This window comes from Ornithorhynchus anatinus, chromosome 1 (genome assembly GCF_004115215.2).
Source record: "Ornithorhynchus anatinus isolate Pmale09 chromosome 1, mOrnAna1.pri.v4, whole genome shotgun sequence".
Lineage (NCBI taxonomy): Eukaryota > Metazoa > Chordata > Mammalia > Monotremata > Ornithorhynchidae > Ornithorhynchus > Ornithorhynchus anatinus.
In genome coordinates this window covers 7,409,070-7,431,858 of record NC_041728.1, presented here as the reverse complement: position 1 = coordinate 7,431,858, position 22,789 = coordinate 7,409,070, and the positions used below count along the sequence as shown (strand labels likewise).

At 45.5% G+C, this 22,789-nt stretch overlaps 1 protein-coding gene across 1 annotated transcript in view; it reads right to left on the bottom strand.

Moving 5' to 3' along the window:
• Positions 1 to 22,789, bottom strand: part of MTREX (Mtr4 exosome RNA helicase) — a 96,987-nt gene that overhangs the window by 36,486 nt on the left and 37,712 nt on the right. The window contains exons 16-18 of the mRNA XM_029066383.2: positions 17,829 to 17,979; positions 6,234 to 6,406; positions 3,376 to 3,444 (exon numbers count right to left, since the gene is read on the bottom strand). Of these exons, the coding sequence (XP_028922216.1) occupies positions 3,376 to 3,444; positions 6,234 to 6,406; positions 17,829 to 17,979 (393 nt within the window). The remainder of the gene's footprint in view (positions 1 to 3,375; positions 3,445 to 6,233; positions 6,407 to 17,828; positions 17,980 to 22,789) is intronic.

Sequence of the window (22,789 nt, the reverse complement as noted above, 5' to 3'; positions counted from 1 at the left end):
ACCAAGGGGCTCAGAGTCTGAATCCCCATTTTACAGATGAGGTAACCGAGGCCCAGAGAAAATAAAGTGACTGGCCCAAGGTCACACAGTGGAAAAGTGGCAGAGCCCTCTGTGTTGCAGGGGCTGCGTTCTTTTAGCACCCCAAGGTGAGGAAAATTCACACTGGAGAAATTCTTGTGCCCATGCCACCCATATGTGCATAATCATTTCTTCGGACCCTGAGTTCTGTTGGAAGAATTTTCCTGATTTTGCCACTGCCGGCTAGCCAAAACCCACAGTGAAAGCACCCATTCTGGTAGAATTGAGTGCACTTCCAACTGGAAAACCAGACAGGTCCCATAAAAATCTGGGTTACAAAAACCTTGGACAGAGAGTCCTTGATTTCAGATATTTCCAGTTTAAGTATGTACCGTGTTTTAAATTTACACCTCCCGCTGCACTTTTAAAACCCATCCGTTTTCTACTTTATAGCACCAGAGTCCTTCATGACGCTAACTCTGGGGGTGTCGGCGATGCTGCGGGGAGCTACGTGGAGACGGGGAAACAATTTTAAAAGTCGCAACTGAGAGGAGGGAAGGAGAGAAAGAGGAGAGGAAAAAATGCAGAGGGAGGGAGCAGACTGCCCCAACCCCAAACAGAGTCAATGGCGAGGGTCGACTTGGTCACTTGATTTCCAGGGCAGTAAAAGTCCTCGACCTTATTGTGGAACCACTCTGACTCAACATAAATACAATAACTTAGTGGAATAACTCAACTGAAGAATGAATATGCACTTCTGAGTAATTTTTGGTAAAAATAAGGTACTTGACCTTAGTTCAGGAAACAAACCTTCATTTATAAAGTTGTTCTTATAGGAAGACTGGTTCCCACTTATAAAGTTACAAATAAGCTTTTCCGGCAGCCAAGGACTGCCTGTCTCACACTATGTGAAAATCATTAATTGTAATGTTTTCAGGCATATAGGACAAATGAGTTAAGTGCAATATAGGAATTAAAGAAGGAGTTTTGGTGGGATGAAAATCCATCACAAGTATCTCCGGCCAATTTTCCTTTCCTCCTCCATCTTTGTTTACACTACTCCTTTCCTTCAAGCTGACTGACCTCAAAATCCTTAAAAACAAGTTTTAGGGAAATACTCAGCCACTGCAAGTAAGTTTCTGCCTGAGCTACATGCAAAACAGGACCAGACGAGGAGTGTATCAAAAAAATCTGTCCTGAGTTCCACTACCTAGGACCACGAGAGGCATAAATCCCAGGATCTATCTATGAGGCACCAATACAGAAAAGAATACACCCCAGATACCACTTCTAAGCAGGAAAAATCAGATAAGTAAGAAAATCATATTAAATAGAGCATATTTCTCCACGGTGCAGCATTAATCCTACCATTTGCTCCCACTAAAAGTCAAAGTTTATGAGCTTGCTTTTAGTTCAACTTGTTGAAGGAACAGACTAGTTTTGTCTTTGTCACGTCAACTGAGTGTAGAGTGCACACAGAAAGGAGAATTTAACATGCCACAAGAGGCTTAACTAAAAGTTGCCGTTTCCGGAACGCCTTATCACCTGGAAGGGGAATTATATCTTCACGACTGAAGAAACCGGGCTATCAGAATGCTCACCTAAGTCACTGCAAAGAAAGGACCCACCTAAACAGTTTGACTTACAAATGAATCAACAATACCTTACAGTAGTACGGCAAAGAACACCGTACTTAAGTTTTCCGCATGGCGGGTGGTTTGATGAACAGGATAATTGAGCTAAAGGAATAATAATAATAATGTTGGTATTTGTTAAGCGCTTACTAGGTGCCAAGCACTGTTCTAAGCGCTGAGGTAGATACACGGTAATCAGGGTGTCCCACGTGAGGCTCACAGTTAATCCCCGTTTTACAGATGAGGTCACTGAAGCACAGAGAAGTGAAGTGACTTGCCCACAGTCACACAGCTGACAAGTGGCAGAGCTGGGATTCGAACTCATGACCTCTGATTCCCAAGCCCGTGTTCTTTCCACTGAGCCACGCTGCTTCTCTAGAACTAAGAACTAAGCAAGGCCAGAGTATCTTATGGCCTGAAAGAACCTCAAGGTAACTAGCCTAGCCCTCAGCCTACAGGTCATTTATTTATACTAATGTCTTGTCTTCCCCTCTAGACTGTAAGCTCCTTGTGGGCAGGGAATGAGTCTTATTGTTATAAGGTACTCTCCCAAGTGCTTTGTTCAGTGCTCTGCACAGGAGAAATAAATACAACTGAAATGTGAAATGCAAGGCAATGACAGCCACGATGTCTATCTTTCCCAGCATTATCTCAATAGGAGATTCCCGCCTCCCACCATTCTGTCAAAATCTGGGAGCGCCGGGTTGGCTGGCGGGGAGAGCAGATTTGCCGGGGACCACCCACGAGGATGAATGGGTCTTCTCCGATGAAGCCATGGGTGCTGGGATCAATTTTTGTTATTGTCATAATCTCCCAAGCACTTAGAACGGTGCTCTGCACACAGTGAGTGCTGGCATAGTGGCTAGAGAGCAGGCCTGGGAGTCAGAAGGTCATGGGTTCTAATCCCAGCTCTGCCACTTGTCTGCTGTGTGACCTTGGGCCCGTCACTTCGCTTCTCCGGGCCTCATCTGTAAAATGGGAATGGAGAACCCCACGTGGGGCGGGGACTGTGTCCAACGCAATTTGCTTGTATCCATCCCAGTGCTTGGTACAGTGCCTGGAACATAATAAGTGCTTAAATACCACAATTATTATTATTACTAAATATGACTGACTGAAAGAAAGCTTTTGTTCTTCAGTCTTTGGCTGCAGTTCAAATTCTTCAGGGCTTTAGCCAAATAAGCCAAAGGTCCTAGCTAGTTCCAGGCCTGCAAGATACGTGGCTAGTAAACCCCCACAGCTCGCAGGCCCCGGGACCACGGTGGGGTCTCCTAATGGTGTGAGTGGCTGGCTAGGAATCGGGCACATGCACTTGCCCTGCCTTTCCCTTCTGCAACTCTTCACTGTCGGCCCATTATAAAAGGCGGGCCAAGACGATGCCCCGCTCTACTGCGCGTCGCCAGCCTCCAACCTCCGTGTCACATCTGCTCCGATTTTCAGCGGCAGAAAATGGTCTAACTTTGATAGTTTTGGGACCTTCACCCAATTGTAGGGCAAACACAGATTTTTTACTAAAAGTTCTTACAAATTACTTGTTTTGACACTAGCACCTTAGTGGATTTCTCTGGAAGATCTGGGAAATTCAACTAAGACAATTCTTCTAGGTTGCCTCTTTCGGCCTGGACCGTTTGAAAGAATTGCACAAAATGTCAGTTTTTACTATCAAAGAAGACAGCGTGCTAAACTCAAGTGTACGTTTTTAACATTAATTGTAATGCTTTACCTTAACGTTAGACTTTTTGGAGAAATTGACCACTACTCCCCATCCAAAGTCATCCCCTTCACTCTTCACCTGAAATAATTAAAAGAATGTTAAGATAATTTATCAACTTGTATCGGATTAGTTTACTTTCTGTATCACCATTATTTACAACAAAGCCTCCTTTGAAAGGCTAAAGCTAAATTATGGAAACACGACACTTAACCCTAAAGGAGAGTTGGGGAAATAAAATTAAAACCAAATTTCCTCCCCAGTTGGAACTATAGTAACCTAAATAATTTACCTGGAAAACAAATATTAAAATTGACATGGTTTTACTGAATACATATCCTCCGGTGTCTCGAGAGCTTTTACGGAGAGCTTTGTCTTAAGTCGAATGCCTCAAAACGTGAAACTATGTGCCTAATTTTTTCTTTTTATAACATTATATTTTATTACTGGTAAAACACTCTCATGGAACAATATACAATGACTATGAAGGTTTCTTTCATTCATCTGTACCCCCCAAAAGGAAAATATCTTAACCTCTGTCTTAGTTCTCAACTGAGCTTTTTAATTCATTGTTTGGGTTCTACAACTGACAGGAATAAAAGGGTAAGGAAAGCCAGACCCTCCCCCCTGCCTAAATCTGACAGAGTTACACTTAAATTGCATACTTCAAAATGCCCGCATGCAATATTATAATGACATCTGCTTATTCTGAAATGCTTTAGAATCAATCTGAAGATCATATATAATGAACTAAACGCATCCATTACAAAAAATGACGGTGCGTGGCACTTCTCTTCCTCAATGAAATTTCGATAATACAAGACAGAGTTAACAGTTCACAGCAGCTCCTTAGCATCGTGACAACATCTAATCTGGGACCGAGTAGGGATACACTTCCCCTTTTGCCCTTTCTCTTCCCTCCCGTCCCCGTGTCCTGCCCTTTCTTCTAACACCCGCCTATCCTCCTGTCGGTTCTTTGGCCGTTCTGTCCCCCTTTCCTCTCTCCGTTTATATCTGTCTCTACCAATTTGTCCTTCCCTATCCTCCCACTCCGTGCCACTTGTTCTTTCTTGACGCTGCTCATTTCCTTCCCTTTGTCTTTTCTCGGCCATGTCACGTCCCTTTGTTTTTCCCCACTGTTGCCGCTCCATAGGCCTCTCCACGTAGCCTGACTCCCTGCCCTCTCCTCCCTGGAGTTTAGTTTCTCTCTGGCCTCTCCCTCTCTTTCGATCCCTCTTTCTCCCTCTCTGCTGGCCAGGCTACTGGACAGCTCCTTTCTGTGCAGCAACAGTTGACAGTAAAGCCAGAGCAAGAGGAAGGTGGAACTGTCAGGTTACTAAGCACTGGGGCGGATACAAGCTAATCAGGTTGGACACTGTCCATATCCCCCAAGGGACCTGCAGCATCTACCCCCATTTTACAGCTGAGGTAACTGAGGCACAGAGAAGAGAAGCGACCTGACCCAGGTCACAGAGCCGACAAGTGGCAGGGCCGGGCTCTATCCTCTAGGCCACACCAGAAATGTGTTGGACGGCCTCCTGCCGTACCGGTCAATCTGCAGTCAGGTTACCCCAAGGGCCACCGTTAACGGGCAGTCGGGTTGGCCACTCTGCATTCCTCTTGGCATTTTACATAGTCAAGTGAACAACATTTTTACTTGCAATGGGTGTCCGTATTCTTAAAGAAGTCAGGCAGCCAGGCTAATTGATAATGGCATTTATGAAGCAATGACTGTGTGCTTAGCACCGGGGGTGGATGCGAGGTCAATCAATCGGACAATGGCATTGAATGCTTACGGTGTGCAGAGCACTGGGGTAGACACAGGGTCAATCAGTCAGTGGCATTTACCGAGTGCATAATACGACGCGGTTGGTCGACACAATCCCCGCACACAACGAACTTACAGTCTAGAGAGAGAAACAGAAGCAGCACGGCCTGGTAGAAGGAGCTCGGGTCTGGGAGTCAGAGGACCCGGGTTCAAATTTCAGCTGTGCCACATGTCTGTGCCGGGACACTGGGAATGTTACTGAACTTCTCTGGGCCTTAGTTTCCTCATTTGGAAAATGGGGATTAAGACTGCGGGGCCCGTGTGGAACACTAACTGTTCCGAAACGGATTAGCTTGTAAATTCTAAGCACGCCTGGCCAATAGTAAGTGCTTAAAAAATGCCATTTAAAAAACAAAACCAAAAATAACAGATTGAAAACAGTCCCTGTCCCAAGGACTTACAGTTCAAGGCCTAAAATGACTTTTCCCATTTCTTTTTTTAATGTTTCCTCAAGAATTTTGGTTTATGCAACTACATGCATGGCTGTTCTCTGTAAGCTCGAAGAAACAGGAAAAAGAAGAGCAGCCATAAAGAGGTAAGGGAGGCACTCAAGTAGATGAGGATAGGGCAGGTGAAAACTTTTACATGCTTGTACATTTTAACCCATTTCTAAAGTTTATCTCAATTCTCTGGAAAATTCAAATTTTTCCACCGACCTTATTTAATCCAACAATATGGGAGGTGTGCAGGTGGAGATCATTTTAACTTTCCCACTTTCCTGATGGAAAAAAAACCCCAAAAACCTGAGGCTAGGAGAAGTTGAATGACTTTTCCAATATTACCAAATAAAATTGTGGGGCGATCAGAATGGAATTCGGGCAGGTAAACAGCTTGCTACTCAAAAATCCGATTCACTAGACTGACGCTTAATTTTGGCTCCCTACTCAAGTGGATGAAAAAAGTGGGAATAATACTTCAGTCAACACAAGCACAGATATTTATGGGGGTGAATCTGTACATAATGTAGTTCTCAAATATAAGGGACCAAACAGGGCATGAATTGCCCAAGACAGCATCTGTCACAAAGAATTCAGACGCTTACCTTTACCAGCCTGCCCGGCTGCAAAAACGGCAAACAGTACTTGGGTTTGTGAATATATTCTTCAATCTCTTTCCCCAGTTTGGCGAGTTGCTGTCGGATCTTATAGTAGATCACCACACTTTCTTCGTTGGGAATGACGATTTTGTGATACTGGTGTTCTAAATTCTTTACCTCTGTAAATTGATCAAAAGGAAAAAAATAAAAAATAAAATCCCATAGGAGACCAAAAGTTGGTTTTGTCTAAAACACCCTTTGTAGTTAATACCCACTTCCTCCCTTCAGTGATGTAGCATTTATTTCCGTTAGAAAGTCAATGCGGCACTACCTTTGTTCTGAGTTTGCAAAGGAACCAGAAAACGACCACTTGCTTCGGGGTATTGGGATGGGCCGCTACTTCTGCTATCGTTTCTCCATATTTGAAAACCGGCAGTTAGAGCGTGAGTCCCGGCCAGGACCAGCAGCAGCTGGGGACCGTTTACCCACGAGAAGGGCAGGGAGAGGGAGGAGGGAGAGGAAAGAAGGCACCCAACCTCGCAGCACCGTCTGATCTGCCCGGATGCCTCTGCGCACACGGCGCAGGCCGAAACGCTTTATTCATTCATTCATTCAATAGTATTTATTGAGCGCTTACTATGTGCAGAGCACTGTACTAAGCGCTTGGAATGGACAAATCGGCAATAGATAGAGACCGTCCCTGCCCTTTGACGGACTTACAGTCTAATCGGGGGAGACAGGCAGACAAGAACAATGGCAATAAATAGAGTCAAGGCGAAGAACATCTCATAAAACAATGGCAAATAAATAGAATCAGGGTGATGTACAACGTTAAACAAAAATCAGTCCACAGATCTTGATTCGGACCACAGCAGATGGATTACCTGCACAGCCCTGGAACTAGATGTGGCTTTCTCTTCCCAGTAGGTGCTTAGGTGGCTTGAATGTCAAATTTATTAGATTTTACTTGTGTGATTGGGTAGGCGCTGAGGAAAGGTTAAAGAACGCTGATTCTGGCCTGGTTCCCTGGCTCACAGTGGCCTCATAGCCTAAAAGGCCAATGTGTCTGTTTATTGTCACATTGTACTCTCCTCGAGCGCTTAGTAGAGTGCTCTGCACACAGTAAGCGCTCAATAAATACGACTGAATGAAGAAAAGCCCGACAGAAAGTGGGGAAAGATAATTTGATTACGAAAGCAGCGGTTCTTTCCTTGCTCGGAAGGAAATGCGATTCAGAGGGAAGAAAGAGAACGATGGGGAGGGGGAGGAGAGCTGGAGGAAGAGTAGGAAGAGGGAGATAAAAAGGAGGGAGTGGTGAAGGTGCGGAGAGAAAGAGAGTGAGAATGGAAACGATGAAGGGAGAAAAGGGAGAAGAGGGAGGGTGTTAAGGGCAGAAGTGGGGGGTTGGGGCGGGGGGGGGGGGGTAGAGGAAAGGGAAAGGAAGTGGGGAAGAGAATTTGCTGAGTCCGAGGAAGCTTGAGCAGTGTCCGTGGAGGGGGCAGAGTTCAGCTGCTGCCTCCGCAAAGGAGAGAAATTCCCGCACTCCCAGCAGAAGGCCACTTACTGGCAACGGTGATAAACAGGACCGAGAGCATATGACCAGACTCTGTGCTCCACGCCCTTTGTCAGAGTGACTCACTTCCCTACTGAATGACACCCACAGATGCTTCACACTTTAGTTTTACAATTCACTCTTGGCTCACTTCTGGAATAAAACCTCAAAATGCTCAGGGGAAATTACGTCGAATAAAACGCACCTTAACGATGCCGGGGACTGAGACAGCCTTCTCAAGAAAAGACAAGGAATACAACCAAGTCCCTCGCCCGGCATATCCTCTCACCCCTGGGCTGGGTTCTTTTTAGCGCCTTACAAAACTGCACCCTTTACAGAGGAGGGTGGTTGATGGGGTTCTGGGATCTCTGGGCCAGTGAGGCTGGCTGCCGCGGTATTGAACTCGCTTGGAGGGAGATCTGCGGGTGGGCAGTCCGCTTCTCGGAGATCTCTTAGCTCTGGATTGAATAATTCACATTCGACACCACCTGTCTACCATGTGTTTCTCTGTGCCTCCTAACTCTTGACCGGTGTGTGCAAATGAATAAAACGAACACTGAAGAGCACAGGTACCCGTATAAAGTGGCAATGTTCAGGGGAAGGATGGTGATGAATCCTTCTCCCCACCCCGATCCATATTTCACTCTGCTGCCCGGAGCTTTTTTTTAAACGTTCGGTGCACGTACCCCCCGACTCAGGAACCTCCAGAATTTGCCCACCCACCTCCGCATCACACAGAGACTCCTGAACACTGACTCACTGTGGGCAGGGAATAGGTTTACCACCTCTTTTACGGTGTACTTTCCCAAGCGCTTAGTACAGTGCTTTTATAGTGCACGTAGTTAGCACTCGATAAACACCACTGAAGGATTGACTTGAAGCATTCAATCACCTGACCCCTTCCTATTTTACCTCACTCATCTTACTATAATCCAACATGTCCATTTTGCTCCTCAACCCCCAATCTACTCAATGTACCTCCATCTCATCTCTCTCGCCACCGACCGCTAGCCGACGTCCTGCCCCTGGCCTGAAACTCCCTTCATATTCAACTGATGATCACTCTCCTTCAGAGCCTCATTAAAATCACATCTCCTCCAAGAAGCCTACCCCGACTAAGCCCTCGATGCCCTGGCACTTGGATCCGAACCCTTTATTCACCCCACGGCGCTTACGTGCCTATCCGTAACTTATTTCGCCAGTCTCATTCTCTATAAACTGTTAGCTTCTTGAGGGCAGGGAACGTTTCTACCAACTCTGTTCCATTATACTCTCCCTGATGCTTAACACAGTGCTCTGCACACAGTAAGCGAATGCCCAGCATTTTGAAATGCCCGGATCCTCTCCACCTCAGCTTCTGCAGCTTGGAAGACAGGCACACGGGCATTCTGGAGTAAGATCAGAAGTCACGGGGCCTTCTCAGTGATCCGTTCTAGGTTCTGTGGACTTCCACAAAGCATTCCATAAAACGGCATTGTTACGTGGCATAACTTGCTTGCAATTTTCATGGTATTAATAGCAGTACCGGTGCTAATAATTATAATGATGATGATGGCGGCTTTTACGGAACACGAGCTAAGTTCTAAGATCTGGGGTAGACACAAAATGATAGGTCTCTGACCGCAATGTAACAGAGAGATGGAAGATATCATCCCTAGTCTACGGATGAGGGAAGTGAGGCGCAGAGATTCAACGACTGGCCCCGAGATTACTCAATATGCTAGGGGTAGAGCTAGATCTCCAGTGTCAGGATTTCTCCAGGAAGTCCCGCTGACTTCTGATCGTTCTGCATTAAAAATTGCCCCACAGAGGTCACGGTTTCAGAGCAATACAGTGTACCGTCACTGTGGAAGTTTCAGTACTCTTCCTGAAATTACTGAGTAAGGACAAAAGAGCAATGAAATTTTCTAGAGGCCTTCAAATTTTAGAACTTGGACTCCCAGAGCTTTCACCTCACCCAACGTCAGCTGATCCTGGAATAGCTAAAAGTGTACAGAGTTCAAAAGCACAAGTAATCCTTATTTGGCATACTCTATGTCTTTACACTGAAAGTAATTGAAAACAGGACTTCATTTACAATTTAAAGTAGAGCAGCGGGGAGAATTTAATTTCACTGAAGCGTTTTGGTATCCCTTCAATGAGATGAAAAATAATCCTAATAAAAAAGCAAACCACTTTAAGCTTATGGTTATCTTCATTTTACATCCTACCCCTATACAATATCATTTTCCATCGATTCGGCCTGCTCCCAAAATGCCCATAGGAGTTATTATTTCATCTCTCTCTCTAGTAAAGCAAGTGCAGTGGGGGGGGGAATACACAACCTATCATAAATGCAAGTGAAGAATTCTTTCCATATTTAATTGAGTGGCGGGGGGGACGGGACATTCGAACAAGGCATATTGCTTTAGCAGAACCAGTTGATGCCTGCTTTTCAAACTGAAACAAACCCAGCACCTTAAATTAAATGTCTAAAACTGAATTCCTCACCTGCCCCTCCCTAAATCGTCTCATCCACCTTATTATCCCATCACAGGTAACAACCTCACCACCCTCACAGGCTCTCACGGCAACGTCTTTGACGCCTCTCTCGTCCAAACCCCACATTCACGCCATCACCGGATCGCGTTGTTCTTCCTCTGTGACATTCCCGAAACCTGCCTCTTCCTCTCCATCCAAACTCCCTCCAAGCCGGTCCAGACATTTGGCATGTCCCGACTCGACCACTTGCCCGGTCCACTACCTCTGTACCTTCTGCTGCCTGGAGGGCTTTTCTGAAAACCTCGAATGGTTACCCACCCCTCTGCCCATCGAGCAGAAACTCCAGAAGGACTCAGGTGGCTCTCTCCCCACTTTCGTGACCCTTACGTCTATTCTCTTCTTCTTTCGTTCAATTGTGTTCATCGAGAGCTTACTGTGAGCAGAGCGCTGTACTAAACGCTTGGGAGAGCACAACAGGACAAGATCCAGATATGTCCCCTGCCGAGCTTACAGTCTTCTCCCCGACCACCCCGGCTCACGATCTCCTTCCCCTTCAAGCAAACCAGCTCGCTCTGCCTCATTCTGTTCTCTCCCCAACTAGCTCTTGCTCACACTCCCTCTCTCCCCCACTAGCTCTCTCTCACACTCCCTCTCTCCCCGGTCTCTCTCCCTCTCCTGGCAACGATGGACCGACTCCAGTGGTCCCGTGGGGGCTACCGCAGCAGCTTTTCGGGGGGCTGTGGGGCATTGGGCAGGCAGGCACTCCCCCAGAAGCCGCGATCGGGAATCCCACTTAGCTCCAGGAAGAACGAGATACGATTCATGAGCCGTCCTGCGGCACATTAACCCGCCCCTCGTCTCAACTCTTTAATTTTCATTATCTGCCAAATCACAGACGACAAACTCATCCTTTACTCAAATGCTCTGTGCGCAGACTCACGCGTGTGGCAAAAACCTTTCGACCAGACTGCTCTATTAAACCATCACATTTGTGCGATCCAAGGCTTTGGCGCGCACTTGAGCACTCCCTTTAAAAAAGCTCACTGCTCCTTAGTCCCTGGGTTCCCCTCTTATAAGCCTGCTCCTTTCTGAAAAATACCCTCCTGTTTTTTATCAATCAACCGTATCTATTTTCTTACATTTTGACTTTATAGCCAAAACACTCTCAGGTTGCTAGGTTGAATCTAAATAAGATGAACATAAAAATAATTGAACGGATCAGAAGAAGTATTCAGATAATGCACAATTTACTTTTAGATAACTTTACTTTACTTTTTACTTTAGATTTACTTTAGATAATTTACTTTGGAGAAGCAGCGTGGCTCAGTGGAAAGAGCCCGGGCTTGGGAGTCAGAGGTCATGGGTTCTAATCCCGGCTCCGCCACTTGTCAGCTGTGTGACTTTGGGCAGGTTACTTAACTTCTCTGGGCCTCAGTTACCTCATCTGTAAAATGGGGATTAAGACCGAGTCCCACGTGGAACAGGCTGATCACCTTGTAACTCCCCAGCGCTTAGAAGAGTGCTTTGCACATAGTAAGCGCTTAACGAATACCAACATTATAACAGTCCTCTGGCTAAATATTATTAAGGATATCTGAATTCTCTCAGTCGCTCACTTTTAAAACTTAGAAGTTACAGTATACCACAGAGAAGTGGCATGGCCTGGTGGAAAAAAGCACGGGCCCGGGATTAGAGGACCTGGGTTCTACCTCCGGCACTGCCAACTGCTTGCTGTGTGACCTTGGGCAAATCACTTCCCTTCTCTGTGCCTCAGTTCTCCCTCCTGTGAGCTTTGGACTGTGTGCTCCATAATCATAATGATGATGGTATTTATTATTTTTATTTTCTCAAGGTATTTGTTGGACACTTACTATGTGCCAAGCACTGTTCTAAGCGCTGGGTGGATACAAGGTTAACAAGTTGTCCCTCGTGGGCTCACGGTCTTAGCCCCCACTTTACAGATGAGGTAACTGAGGCACAGACAAGTTAAGTGACTTGCCCAAAGTCACCCAGCAGACAAGTGGCGGAGCCGGGATTAGAACCCATGATCTCTGACTCCCAAGACTATGCTCTTTCCACAAAGCCACGCTTCTTCTCCATGTGAGACAGGGACTGTGTCCTGCCTAATTAACTTGTATCTACCCCAGTGCTGATAAAACTGTTGACATATAGTAAGTGTCCAACAAATACCTTTGAGAAAATAAAATAAGATGGTACCCACACTTTTTTTTTTTGAGGGGGAGGTTGTAAAAAAACACTGAGTTTGTGCAGATAGGACTGTAATTCCTCTTGTTATTGTGTCATTCTGTTAAAAATTTCCCATTGCTTGTGGGATACGCTTCACCTCGCTTACAGGACGTATTTCCTGGCCAAGCCCTGTTCTGACATTCCAAAAACATTGCTCAGAGAGGAAATTTGATTTTTCTCTAGAAAATTTCTCCATCAAGGACCTTCAAACCCCAAAGTGACTTCATACGCCCACAGGGCCTTATGTACCATCTCCTGCCAGCTCTTCCACGATTACTTACGTATATGAATGTCTGCCCCCACCCCCAGACTGTCAGCTCGTTGTGGGCAGGGAATGTGTCCGTGCGCTGTTACAGTGTACTCTCCCAAGTGCTTAGTACAGTGCTTTGCACACGGTGAGCGCTTGCTAAATACGAGTGAATGGATGAATGACTACTGCCATAAAATAGCTATTTAACACCAAAGCTCAAAATTTAAATGAGAAGAAATCAGATCAGCCGGCGCTGACACAAGGGGAGAGGCTTTCAACCCAAAGGCAATCTGAAATTTCAAAATCATAAACAATCATCTAAAATGATTTCCCCTCCAAAGGTTTCTGTGACGTTACCCTCGGCAACCCCCGAATGTTCTCAGTCCTCCCTCACGCCCCAAATCAGACGGGAATTGGATTACATTCCTACTTTGCAGTGGGGAAGGATTTTTCCATTTTCAAAAGACATGTCAGTCTGGTGATAGTTATCAGGGTGTGATTTTTTTTTTTTTAATTCAGCTCAAAACAGGTTTTCGATTTAAAAAATGTGATTTATTTAGCTTGTATTTCTGTGATTCATATACCAGTAATGCCAGCCTGCCAAGCTTCTCTGGCTGCTATATCTATTAATATTTATTTATATTGTCCGTCTCCCCCCTCTAGACCGTATGGTCATTGTGGCATGGAACGTGTCAGTTTACTCTTATTTTGGACTCTCCCAAGCGTTCTGTACAGTGCTCTGCAGGCGGTAAGCGCTCAGTAACTGCGAATGAACGACTCCGGTCCGTGTGCTGGCACAGACGCCGGCGACAGAACAGGTGATTGACAGCACAGCTCCCGTTGACAATAGCAATAATGTTGGTATTTGTTAAGCGCTTACTCTGTGCCGAGCACTGTTCTAAGCGCTGGGGGAGATACAGGGTCATCAGGTTGTCCCACGTGAGGCTCACAGTTAATCCCCATTTTACAGATGAGGTAACTGAGGCCCAGAGAAGTAACCTGCCCAAAGTCCACAGCTGACAAGTGGCAGAGCCGGTATTCGAACTCATGACCTCTGACTCCCAAGCCCGTGCTCTTTCCACTGAGCCACCTTGCTTCTCTACAAGAGAAGATACAAGTTACTCAGGTCGGACATGATCCATGTAATACTTATAATGATAATATTTACAATTATGGTACTTGTTAAGTGCTTACTTTGTCCCAAGCACTGTTCTAAGCAATGGGGAAGATATTACTTAGGTCGGACATGATCCATGTAAAAATTATAATGATAATATTTATAATTATGGTACTTGTTAAGTGCTTACCTTCTCCCAAGCACTGTTCTAAGCGCTGGGGTAGATACAAGTTAATCACAAGGGACACAGATCCTGCTCCACGTGGGGCTCGCGGTCTCAATCCCCATTTTACAGGTGAGGTAAGTGAGGTACCGAGAAGTGAAGTGACTTGCCCAAGATCGCACGGCACACAAGTAGCGGAGCCGGGATTAGAACCCGGGTCCTTCTGACTCCCAAGCCCGAGGTCTATCACCTAGGCCACTCTGTTCCCTTAATTTGGGATCAGCAATGGGATATTTAGCAATCACGTCTACGTTTAGTCAGGGCCCAGCCTATTAAGGCCATCTTGCTGCATCTTTGGGTTTGGGCATTAATCCAAAATTTACGGGAATCCAAATCTTGGTTCTGAAATGGGGGCCCCCATGTTGGAGGAAGAACAGTGACACACAAGGAAGAGATAAGCAAAGATTTATCAGAGGTGCTGGCGACCCCAGAACTCCAGGCTCCACAGAGGGAAGGAGGACTGCCACAAAACAATATTGGTGATGTGACAAAAACTGACCAAGCCTTCCATGTCTGTGTCTTTTTTCTTTGGCCATCAGAAGAAACGTTATTTCATAACCCGAATGCACAAAATTAACAACCAATTAAGGCAGAATCAAGATTGATTCACAGCACTGCAAGTTAAAGCTGGCAGTGAAAATGTAAAGAAAAATCCCAATCTTTAAGATTTCAATTTAGTTGGTTTTTTAGGATGGGAGGGGAGGGAGTAAAAGCTGGATTGATCTTTAAAACCCTAAAATGCTCGTTTCAAATTTTTAGCCCTTAATCTCGCTTGGCAATGTGAACTCATTTTAAATCTTTTGCCTATGGAATTTCCATTTACTCTTTGTACTTTTCACATTTGTTTAACCTACATCATAGGTACTAGGGAAAATGGGGGAAATTCAGGTCTGATTTTTTCTAAAACAAAATAAAATAAAATTGAAAGAAGTATCCCCTCATTTCTTCCTGTTTTTGTATAGGTCTTAATGCCAAGATGTTCCACAATGATTTATGAATTGAAGGTTGATATCGGAGCCACTTAGAAAGATCTGAAGAGGGTCTGCTCTCTGTAAATTTCCCAATTTGTCATGTTCAAGCTTATGTCCATAGGCTTTCAAGCATTGTAATCAATCGATCGATCGCATTTATTGAGCACTTATTGTGTGCAGAGCACTGTATTAAGCACTTGGGAGAAGCCAATATACAGACCCAATATACAGAGTTAGCTCCTGTTGGCAAATACCTTGTGAAAACTACTCAACTCATCTTGTTTTCAAAGATTAATGAGCACTGAATTGTGTGGTTTTAACTCCTAGAACAGTAAAAAAGTAGGCTTGAATCCACTTTCTGCTATGTGACCTTAAGCAAGTCACTTCAGTTCTCTGGGCCTCAGTTATCTCACCTGTAAAATGGGGACTGAAACTCTAAACTCCACGTGGGACAGGGACCGGGTCCAACCTGACTTGCTTGTACTCACCCCACCACTTAGTACAGTGCCTGGCACACAGAAAAGCGCTTGACAAATACCATCATTCATTTATTTATTTTTAGATGTAATTTTTATGTGCAGTAGCAAATAGAAATCCCACCAGATGGGCCTCTACCTTTCCTTTTTCAATATTTCCTTCTTTTTACTGAAAAGCCATCACTGCTAGGTCTCCAAACTCTCAACCATCATCCAATTCTGAAATCACACCTCCTCTATTAAGTCTTCCGTGACTCACCCAATAGCAATTTCTCCAAACCATTCATTTTCCCACCAGGAAAACTGCTGGTTTTTTTTTCTTTTGGTTTGCTTTTTGTTTTTTTATGGCATTTGTTAAATTCTTACTATATGCCGAGCACTGTACTAGGCACAGGGGCAGATACAAGCTAATCAATTTGGAGACAGTCCAAGTCCCACAGGGGGCTCACGGTCTCAGCCCCATTTTACAGATGTGGTAAACGAGGGACAGAGAAGTGATGTGACCCGCCCGAGGTTACCCAGCAGACCAATGGCAGAGTCGGGATTAGGAGCCGGGTCTTCGCGTGTTCTATCCACCGGTCCACGCGGCTTCCCAGTTGTGAACCCCACAAGGGACGGAGGCCGCGTTTCACTTCCCATTTGGGAATTTCCTCTCAGCGCTTAGAAAGTACAGAGCGGTAAGCCCTTAATCGATATTCTTACTACTCCTGCTCTTCAGGGCAAGGCGCTCTTGTTCATCCAGTGGACAGAGCATCGCTCTGGGAATGGGGAGACCTGGCTTCCAGACCCTAATGGGGCTGCCAGGGCTACGCCACCGCTGGGGAAGGTTTCAGACCCGAGAACCCCCTGGGGCGGCCCCCTCGACCAGGATACGGAAGAACAGCCAGCCAACGTGGGCGGCGAACACCCCAGCGGCCTTCCGGGCCACGGTGGCGAGCCACGGCACTGGGATGGCGTCGGGCTCAGTTTGGCCACCAACGGGTCCTGCCTATGAAAAGGTTCCCGTGTGCTTCGCGGGGTGCGGTCGGTCTGCCCTGCCTACCTGCCTTCTCGTGGCACCCTGTGCTTCCGTGGAAACGTGACGGGATGCAAGAGAGTCAGAGTGGCGCTGTGCAACCAAAAAATGAATTCCTCCACCCCCGTTCGCGGGGCCGAAATCGTGGGCCCGGCACTCATTCGGCCTTCCCGGCAGGAGGTCCCATCTATCGAATGCACGGTCTCCTGAGCTCGCAAAAATATCACGTGGATTAGCAGCGGGGCCTAGTGGTTTGACCGCAGGCCTGGGAGTCACAAGGACCTGGGTTCGAAATTCAGCTCCACCACCTGCCTGCTGTGCGACCTGGGGCAAGTTGCTTCAATTCCCTGGCCCTCAGTTTCCTCATCTATACAATGAAGATTAAGTCTGTAAACTCCATGTGGGACACAGACTGTGTCCAACCCCATTACCTTGTATCTACCCCAGCGCTTAGAACAAAGTAAGCACTTACACGATACCATTAAAAAAAAAAAGTGGATTAGGTTTTTTGGTGTTCATCGATATTCTTACCGGTGACATCTCATCTCGTGTCACTGCTCCGGGCGGGAAATGTAGCTGCTAATTCTACTGTGTCGTACTCTCCCAAGCGCTTAGTACAGGGCTCTGCGCATTGAAAGCGCTCAATAAATACCACTGTTTGTTGCATTTAGTAGATTGCACACTCTCAAGAGGGTGAAAAATTGTCATTTATCTTGCTCAGCATCCAGCACATGCATCATCCCCAGCTAAAAAAAGCCCTCATTTTCAAACTTTTTTTAATGGTATTTGTTAGGCGCTTACTATATGCCGGGCACTGTTCTAAGCACTGGGGTAGAGACAAGCTAATCAGATTGGACACAGTCCCTGTCCCAAATGGGGCTCGCAGTCTTAAACTGCATTTGACAGATGAGGAAACAGAGGCTCAGAAATTAAGTGACTTGTCCAAGGTTACACAGCGCACAAATGGCAGAGCTGGGATTAGAACCCAGATCCTTCTGACGCCCAAGCCCCTGCTCTATCCACTAGGCAACGCTCCTCAATTAACGCTTTCGATAAAGATGCTGATGACAATAATTTTAATTAGGAATCCGCTAGCCCGAGGGAACATCCGGACAATTACTTCTGTTAATTAGACTTTGGATAATGGAAATAGGTCACCCCAAGATCACCCAATCATTACCACGTAGCATAGGTGCTTAGCTGTTCAGTCCTATCATGAAGTTGGGCTTTAAGAGATCTTAACAGACGATTCAACACTCCCATACTTACTCTCTACTACTCCCGGAATAGCTCTATAGTGTTGAAACTGGTAGAAGGACTTTTCTAACATGTACTCCGGATTAATTTCTTCTACCCGAAGCAAGTTCAAGACCATGTTGTAGGTCAAATGGAAAGCGCTGTTCAGAGGATCTGCTGAGCCCTAAAATAAGAGAGGAAAAACAAACCGAGTGTCAGCCAAGTCAAAGAGCCGGGCAGAGGGCCTAGTTTAAAAACCTTCGAATTTTACCCGGCCTTATGCAAGCAATGACCCTTTCATCCAAATCTTACAAAATCATCCATTGTAGAATATAAAGAGTTCTTGTCACGTCAGCGGTTTCAAAAATACAGTGTTCAGCCCTCAAATGCCTCAGCTCCCAAACCAGTTCCTAATAAATTAATTTCTACTTCAGTCATAGGCTGATGTCATCACTTCAATGATGACGGACAACTGGTAACCATCTCCTGATACTCCGGAACTATGCTTTAAGGACAGTGATTTAAATGAGAAGTGAGCATTTTTCCCACTGACAGATTTTTAAACCTACAGCACTCGGTGACTCTCTGCGCCAGGTTAATCCACATCTGGTGTTTAGAGCTAAATAATGGCGTTGCGCTCTCAGGACCGATAACCTGTGACCCCCACAGTAAATGGAACCAACGGGAAAAGAGCAGACCCGGATTTGTCCAGGACTGACCTTCCTGCTGCGCCTCGGTCTCGTCGCCGACCCCTAGTCCACGTCTCACCTCTGGCCTGGAATGGCCTCCCTCCTTAAATCCAAAAGAAAATTACTCCCCACCCCCTGCTTCAAAGCCTTATCAAAGGCCCATCTCTTCCAAGAGGCCTTCCCAGACTAAGCCCCACTTTTCCTCATCTCCCACTCCCCTCTGCGTCACCCTGACTTGCTCCCTTGGGATCCTCCTCCCTCCCAGCCCCCCCAGCACTTACATACAGATCTGTCACCCCAGCGCTTAGAACAGTGCTCTGCACATAGTAAGCGCTTAACAAATACCAACATCATCATCATCATCATTTTATTTATTTGTATTGCTGTCTGTCTCCCCCCGCCTCTAGACTGCAAGCTCATTGTGGACAGGGAATGTTCCAGTTTATTGTTGTGTTGTACTTTCCCAAGCGCTTAGTACAGTGCTCTGCACATAGTAAGCACTCAATAAATACAACTGAATGAATGGATCAATGGGATTTATTGAGCACTTATTACGTGCAGAGCACTGTACGAAGCGTTTGGCAGAGTATAACAGAGTTGGCAGATACGTTCCCTGTCCCCAAGGAGCTTACGGTCTGGAGGATTCATTTTAACAAACGTCTTAGCAAGTCTCAGCAATATCATATTTAAATCAGCCCTGCAAAATATAAATGGCGAATGATTTCACGGGTGCCCTCTTTGCGGAGGACATCTCGGTCGATGCGACACACAGGTACACATTCAGAGAAGGCAAAAAGATAGATCCCAATCGAGTTAACAGTCCTCGCTATTTGCAAAGGGGGAAAAAAAATCAGTACCCTAATATTTATATTTGAAAAATCTGTTTTAAATGTAACGTGAAACAAGGATATTTTCTTTACATTTGTGAATCACACTGAGCACATTACTTACTTTTCCATAATGCTAAATGAAGTGAGGCAATGACATTTTTTCCCTCCCCAACAGTACCGGGCTTTAGAAGACGGAGTAGACTTTCAAAGGAAAGATCCTTTGGGTAAAAGTCACAAAAACTGAAATTATTTCAACTATCCACAAGTCCTCTGGCATACCTACACCTGGAATGATGAATTAGATTTCTATGATTTGGCTTCACTTCAATCCATTTCGAACAGTTTGGGGAAGGAAGAATTTCGGGCTTTGAAAGTGAGAACTGCCTTATAAGCAGGCCTGTACAAAACAAAACCGTAAAAGGCTTCAAAGGGCAAGCATTTTTAGAGAGATTGCTTCCAGGGTAAGGAGCGCTGGTGGGTTGGGGGCTGTGACCCTGAGGGAAAGCGGTTAAGAGAGGAGATGGTGAGGAGAGATACTTTATCAATGGCCCAATTCACCAGAATATTTGTTAAAGGAAAACTTTTAATCGCTGTAGAGGACGCCTAAGCCTTAAGAGAGGGCGGGGGGGAGTACGAAAAGAGGCAGGAAAGCCTTTTTCTGCCTGGTTCCAAACCACCGGGAGATTTGGATTTAAAGAAAAAATTGGGTAAGCGCCCAAGATATCCTCGCCTCCTTTTTGTGTGTGCTTTTCTGGTTTTAGTTGTTTTGGCTCTGCTCTGCTCAAACCCTTAGAATAATGCTTGTTTCGTTCAGATCTTAAGTAGGCTTTGTTTCGATGGCCAATGGCCAATTAGTTTATTACTCACTCCGATTAACTTTTGCAATAAAGAAGAGATTCCAAATGTCTGTTCAGCAAAAAAATGAATGACCTACTCAGCAGCAGCTGTGGCTCAATGGCGGGGAGAACCTCACAGATTTTTGATTCTGACCCGACTCACCACCAACTTTGCCAATCATCTCATGGGGATGGCATAACCCATCGGCACCATTTAGAAAACGGAGTGCAAATCCTAATGAGTGCAGTACAGCCTCATGGAAGCAGGCAGAAGGACCCGGGTTCTAATCCCGGCTCTAACACTTGTCCGCTGGGTGACCTTCAGCAAGTCACTTCACTTCTCTGGGTCTCAGTTCCCTCACCCGTAAAAGGGGAATTATGAATGTGAGTCCCAATCTGGGACAGGGACTGTGCCCCACCTTATTAATTTGTATCTACCCCGAGTCTAGAACAGTGCCTGGCCCAAAGTAAGCGCTTAACGACTCTAGTCTAAAGCCCTGCATGTGGCAGCTTCTCCTTACTGGATTCCTTGCTTCCAAAGAGCCAGGAGTCCCCTTTGGGCAACCGTACTGAGGAACGTATCGCTCGCTCATAATGACAAATCATCGTGCTGATTTGTTAAACGTTTTATATGCGCCAAACGCCGTTCTAAGCGCTGGGGTAGATACGAGCGAATCGGGTTACCTGCGGGCCCTGTCCCACATGGGCCTCACAGTCTTAATCCCCATTTTACAGACGATGGAACTGAGGCAAAGAGAAGTAAAGTGACTTGCCCAAGATCACACAGCACACGTGGCGGAACCGGGATTGGAACCTACGTCCTCTGGCCTCCAGGCCCTTGCTCTTTCCACTAGGCCACGTTGCTTCTCTACACAATTCCTTACTTTCATTTTTGTGTGGGGGCACTAAATCGATCAATCACATTTGTTGAACGCTTACTGTGTGTAGAGCACTGTACTAAATGTTTGGGAGAGTAAAATACAAAAGAGTTGGTAAACACTGTCCCTACCCATAAGCAGCTTGTAGTTTAGGGGGAATAGGGAGCCACCATTGTTCTAAAGCTCCTTTAGTACTTTGGTGATAGCATGATTTCAGAACACTCAGTTCTCTGGAGGGAGTGGAGGGGTGGCACGCTCTTAGAAACCCCAAGAAAATTTACTCTTAAGTATTCACCCACTCCAACACGGCAAGCGTGCACAATAACGGTCCCTTCCAACACACTCGTATTGTCAAAAACACACCCTAAAAGCACCTTTAAAACATGAGCTGTGGCAGAACTAAATACATTAATTAATATTAATGATAATCATAATGATAATGGCATTTAAGTGCTTACTACGTGCCAAGCACTGTACTAAGTGCTAGGGTGGATACGAGCGAATCGGGTTGGACACAGTCCCTATCCCACTGGGGCTCACACTCTCAATCCCCATTATACAGATGAGGTCACTGAGGTCCAGAACAGTGAAATGATTCGTCTAAGGTCAAACAGGAGGCAAGTGGCAGAGCTGGGATTAGAACCCATGACCTTCTGACTCCAGGCCCGTGCTCTAGCTACTATGCCACGGTGCTTCTGGTATCTGTTAACTGCTTACTATGTGCCAGGCACTGTTCTAAGCGCTGGGGTGGATACAAGCAAATCGGGTTGGACACAGTTCCTGTCCCATGTGGTGCTCACACTCTTAACCCCCATTTTACAGATGAAGTAACTGATGCACAGAGGAAGTGAAGTGACTTGCCCAACGTCACACAGCAGGCAAGTGACAGAGCTGGGATTAGAACCCATGACCTTCTGACTCCCAGCCCCATATGCTCTATCCACTACACCATGCTGCTTATCACCTCCCTTCATTTCCTCAAGTTTTGAATTTTTTAAGACTAATTTGAATAGACATTGAAGCCTACTTCAATTTAGCCATAGATAATGGCAGATCACTATTCTTAGCAAGGGTTTCCATTTTGCTGAATAGAATGGGAAAAATACCACTTTGGAAATTAAGCATTTACTTATGTACTAATAAAGAAAAAATCTTTTTCATCATTAATACCGTACACGTGTAAGCAGCGACGAGATCCTAGAATCAATCGATGGTATTTATTGTGTACTTACTGGGTGTGCGGAACACTGTATAGGTTTGATATATTTCCTGTCCACAAGGAGCTAAGCGTCTAGAACTATATGTATTTTCGTTTATCACTTCTAAACGTATTCATATAGTTTTTATCCTAACTTTCGATCTTGGAAATGCACTCAGTATGCTCTTCCCTGGAAAGAAGGGACAGTGTTCACAGGACCCAGATGAAATTTCCCCGTCAGTAGGGCCAGCTTGGCCCTAAGAAGGAAAACTCTATATTAATTTATGTGAATAACCCTGGAGATATCTATACGCACCTAGACAACACGTAGGGCGGCACACTTATATTCAAAAACTATCAGAAATTATTAACAAGCTGAGAAGTCCTGGCCAGGCGGTTTTTCTAATTCTGAAAATTTTAGCACAATTCGCCATAAAAAACTGGCTTACATTTTTTCCCAACTGTTCGTGAAATAGTTGTATAAATTAAAATAGGAAGGTCCATTCCGAGGAAACTCTAGTGAAAGCTTAAATTGTGGCCCAAAAAATCAATTATGTCTGACA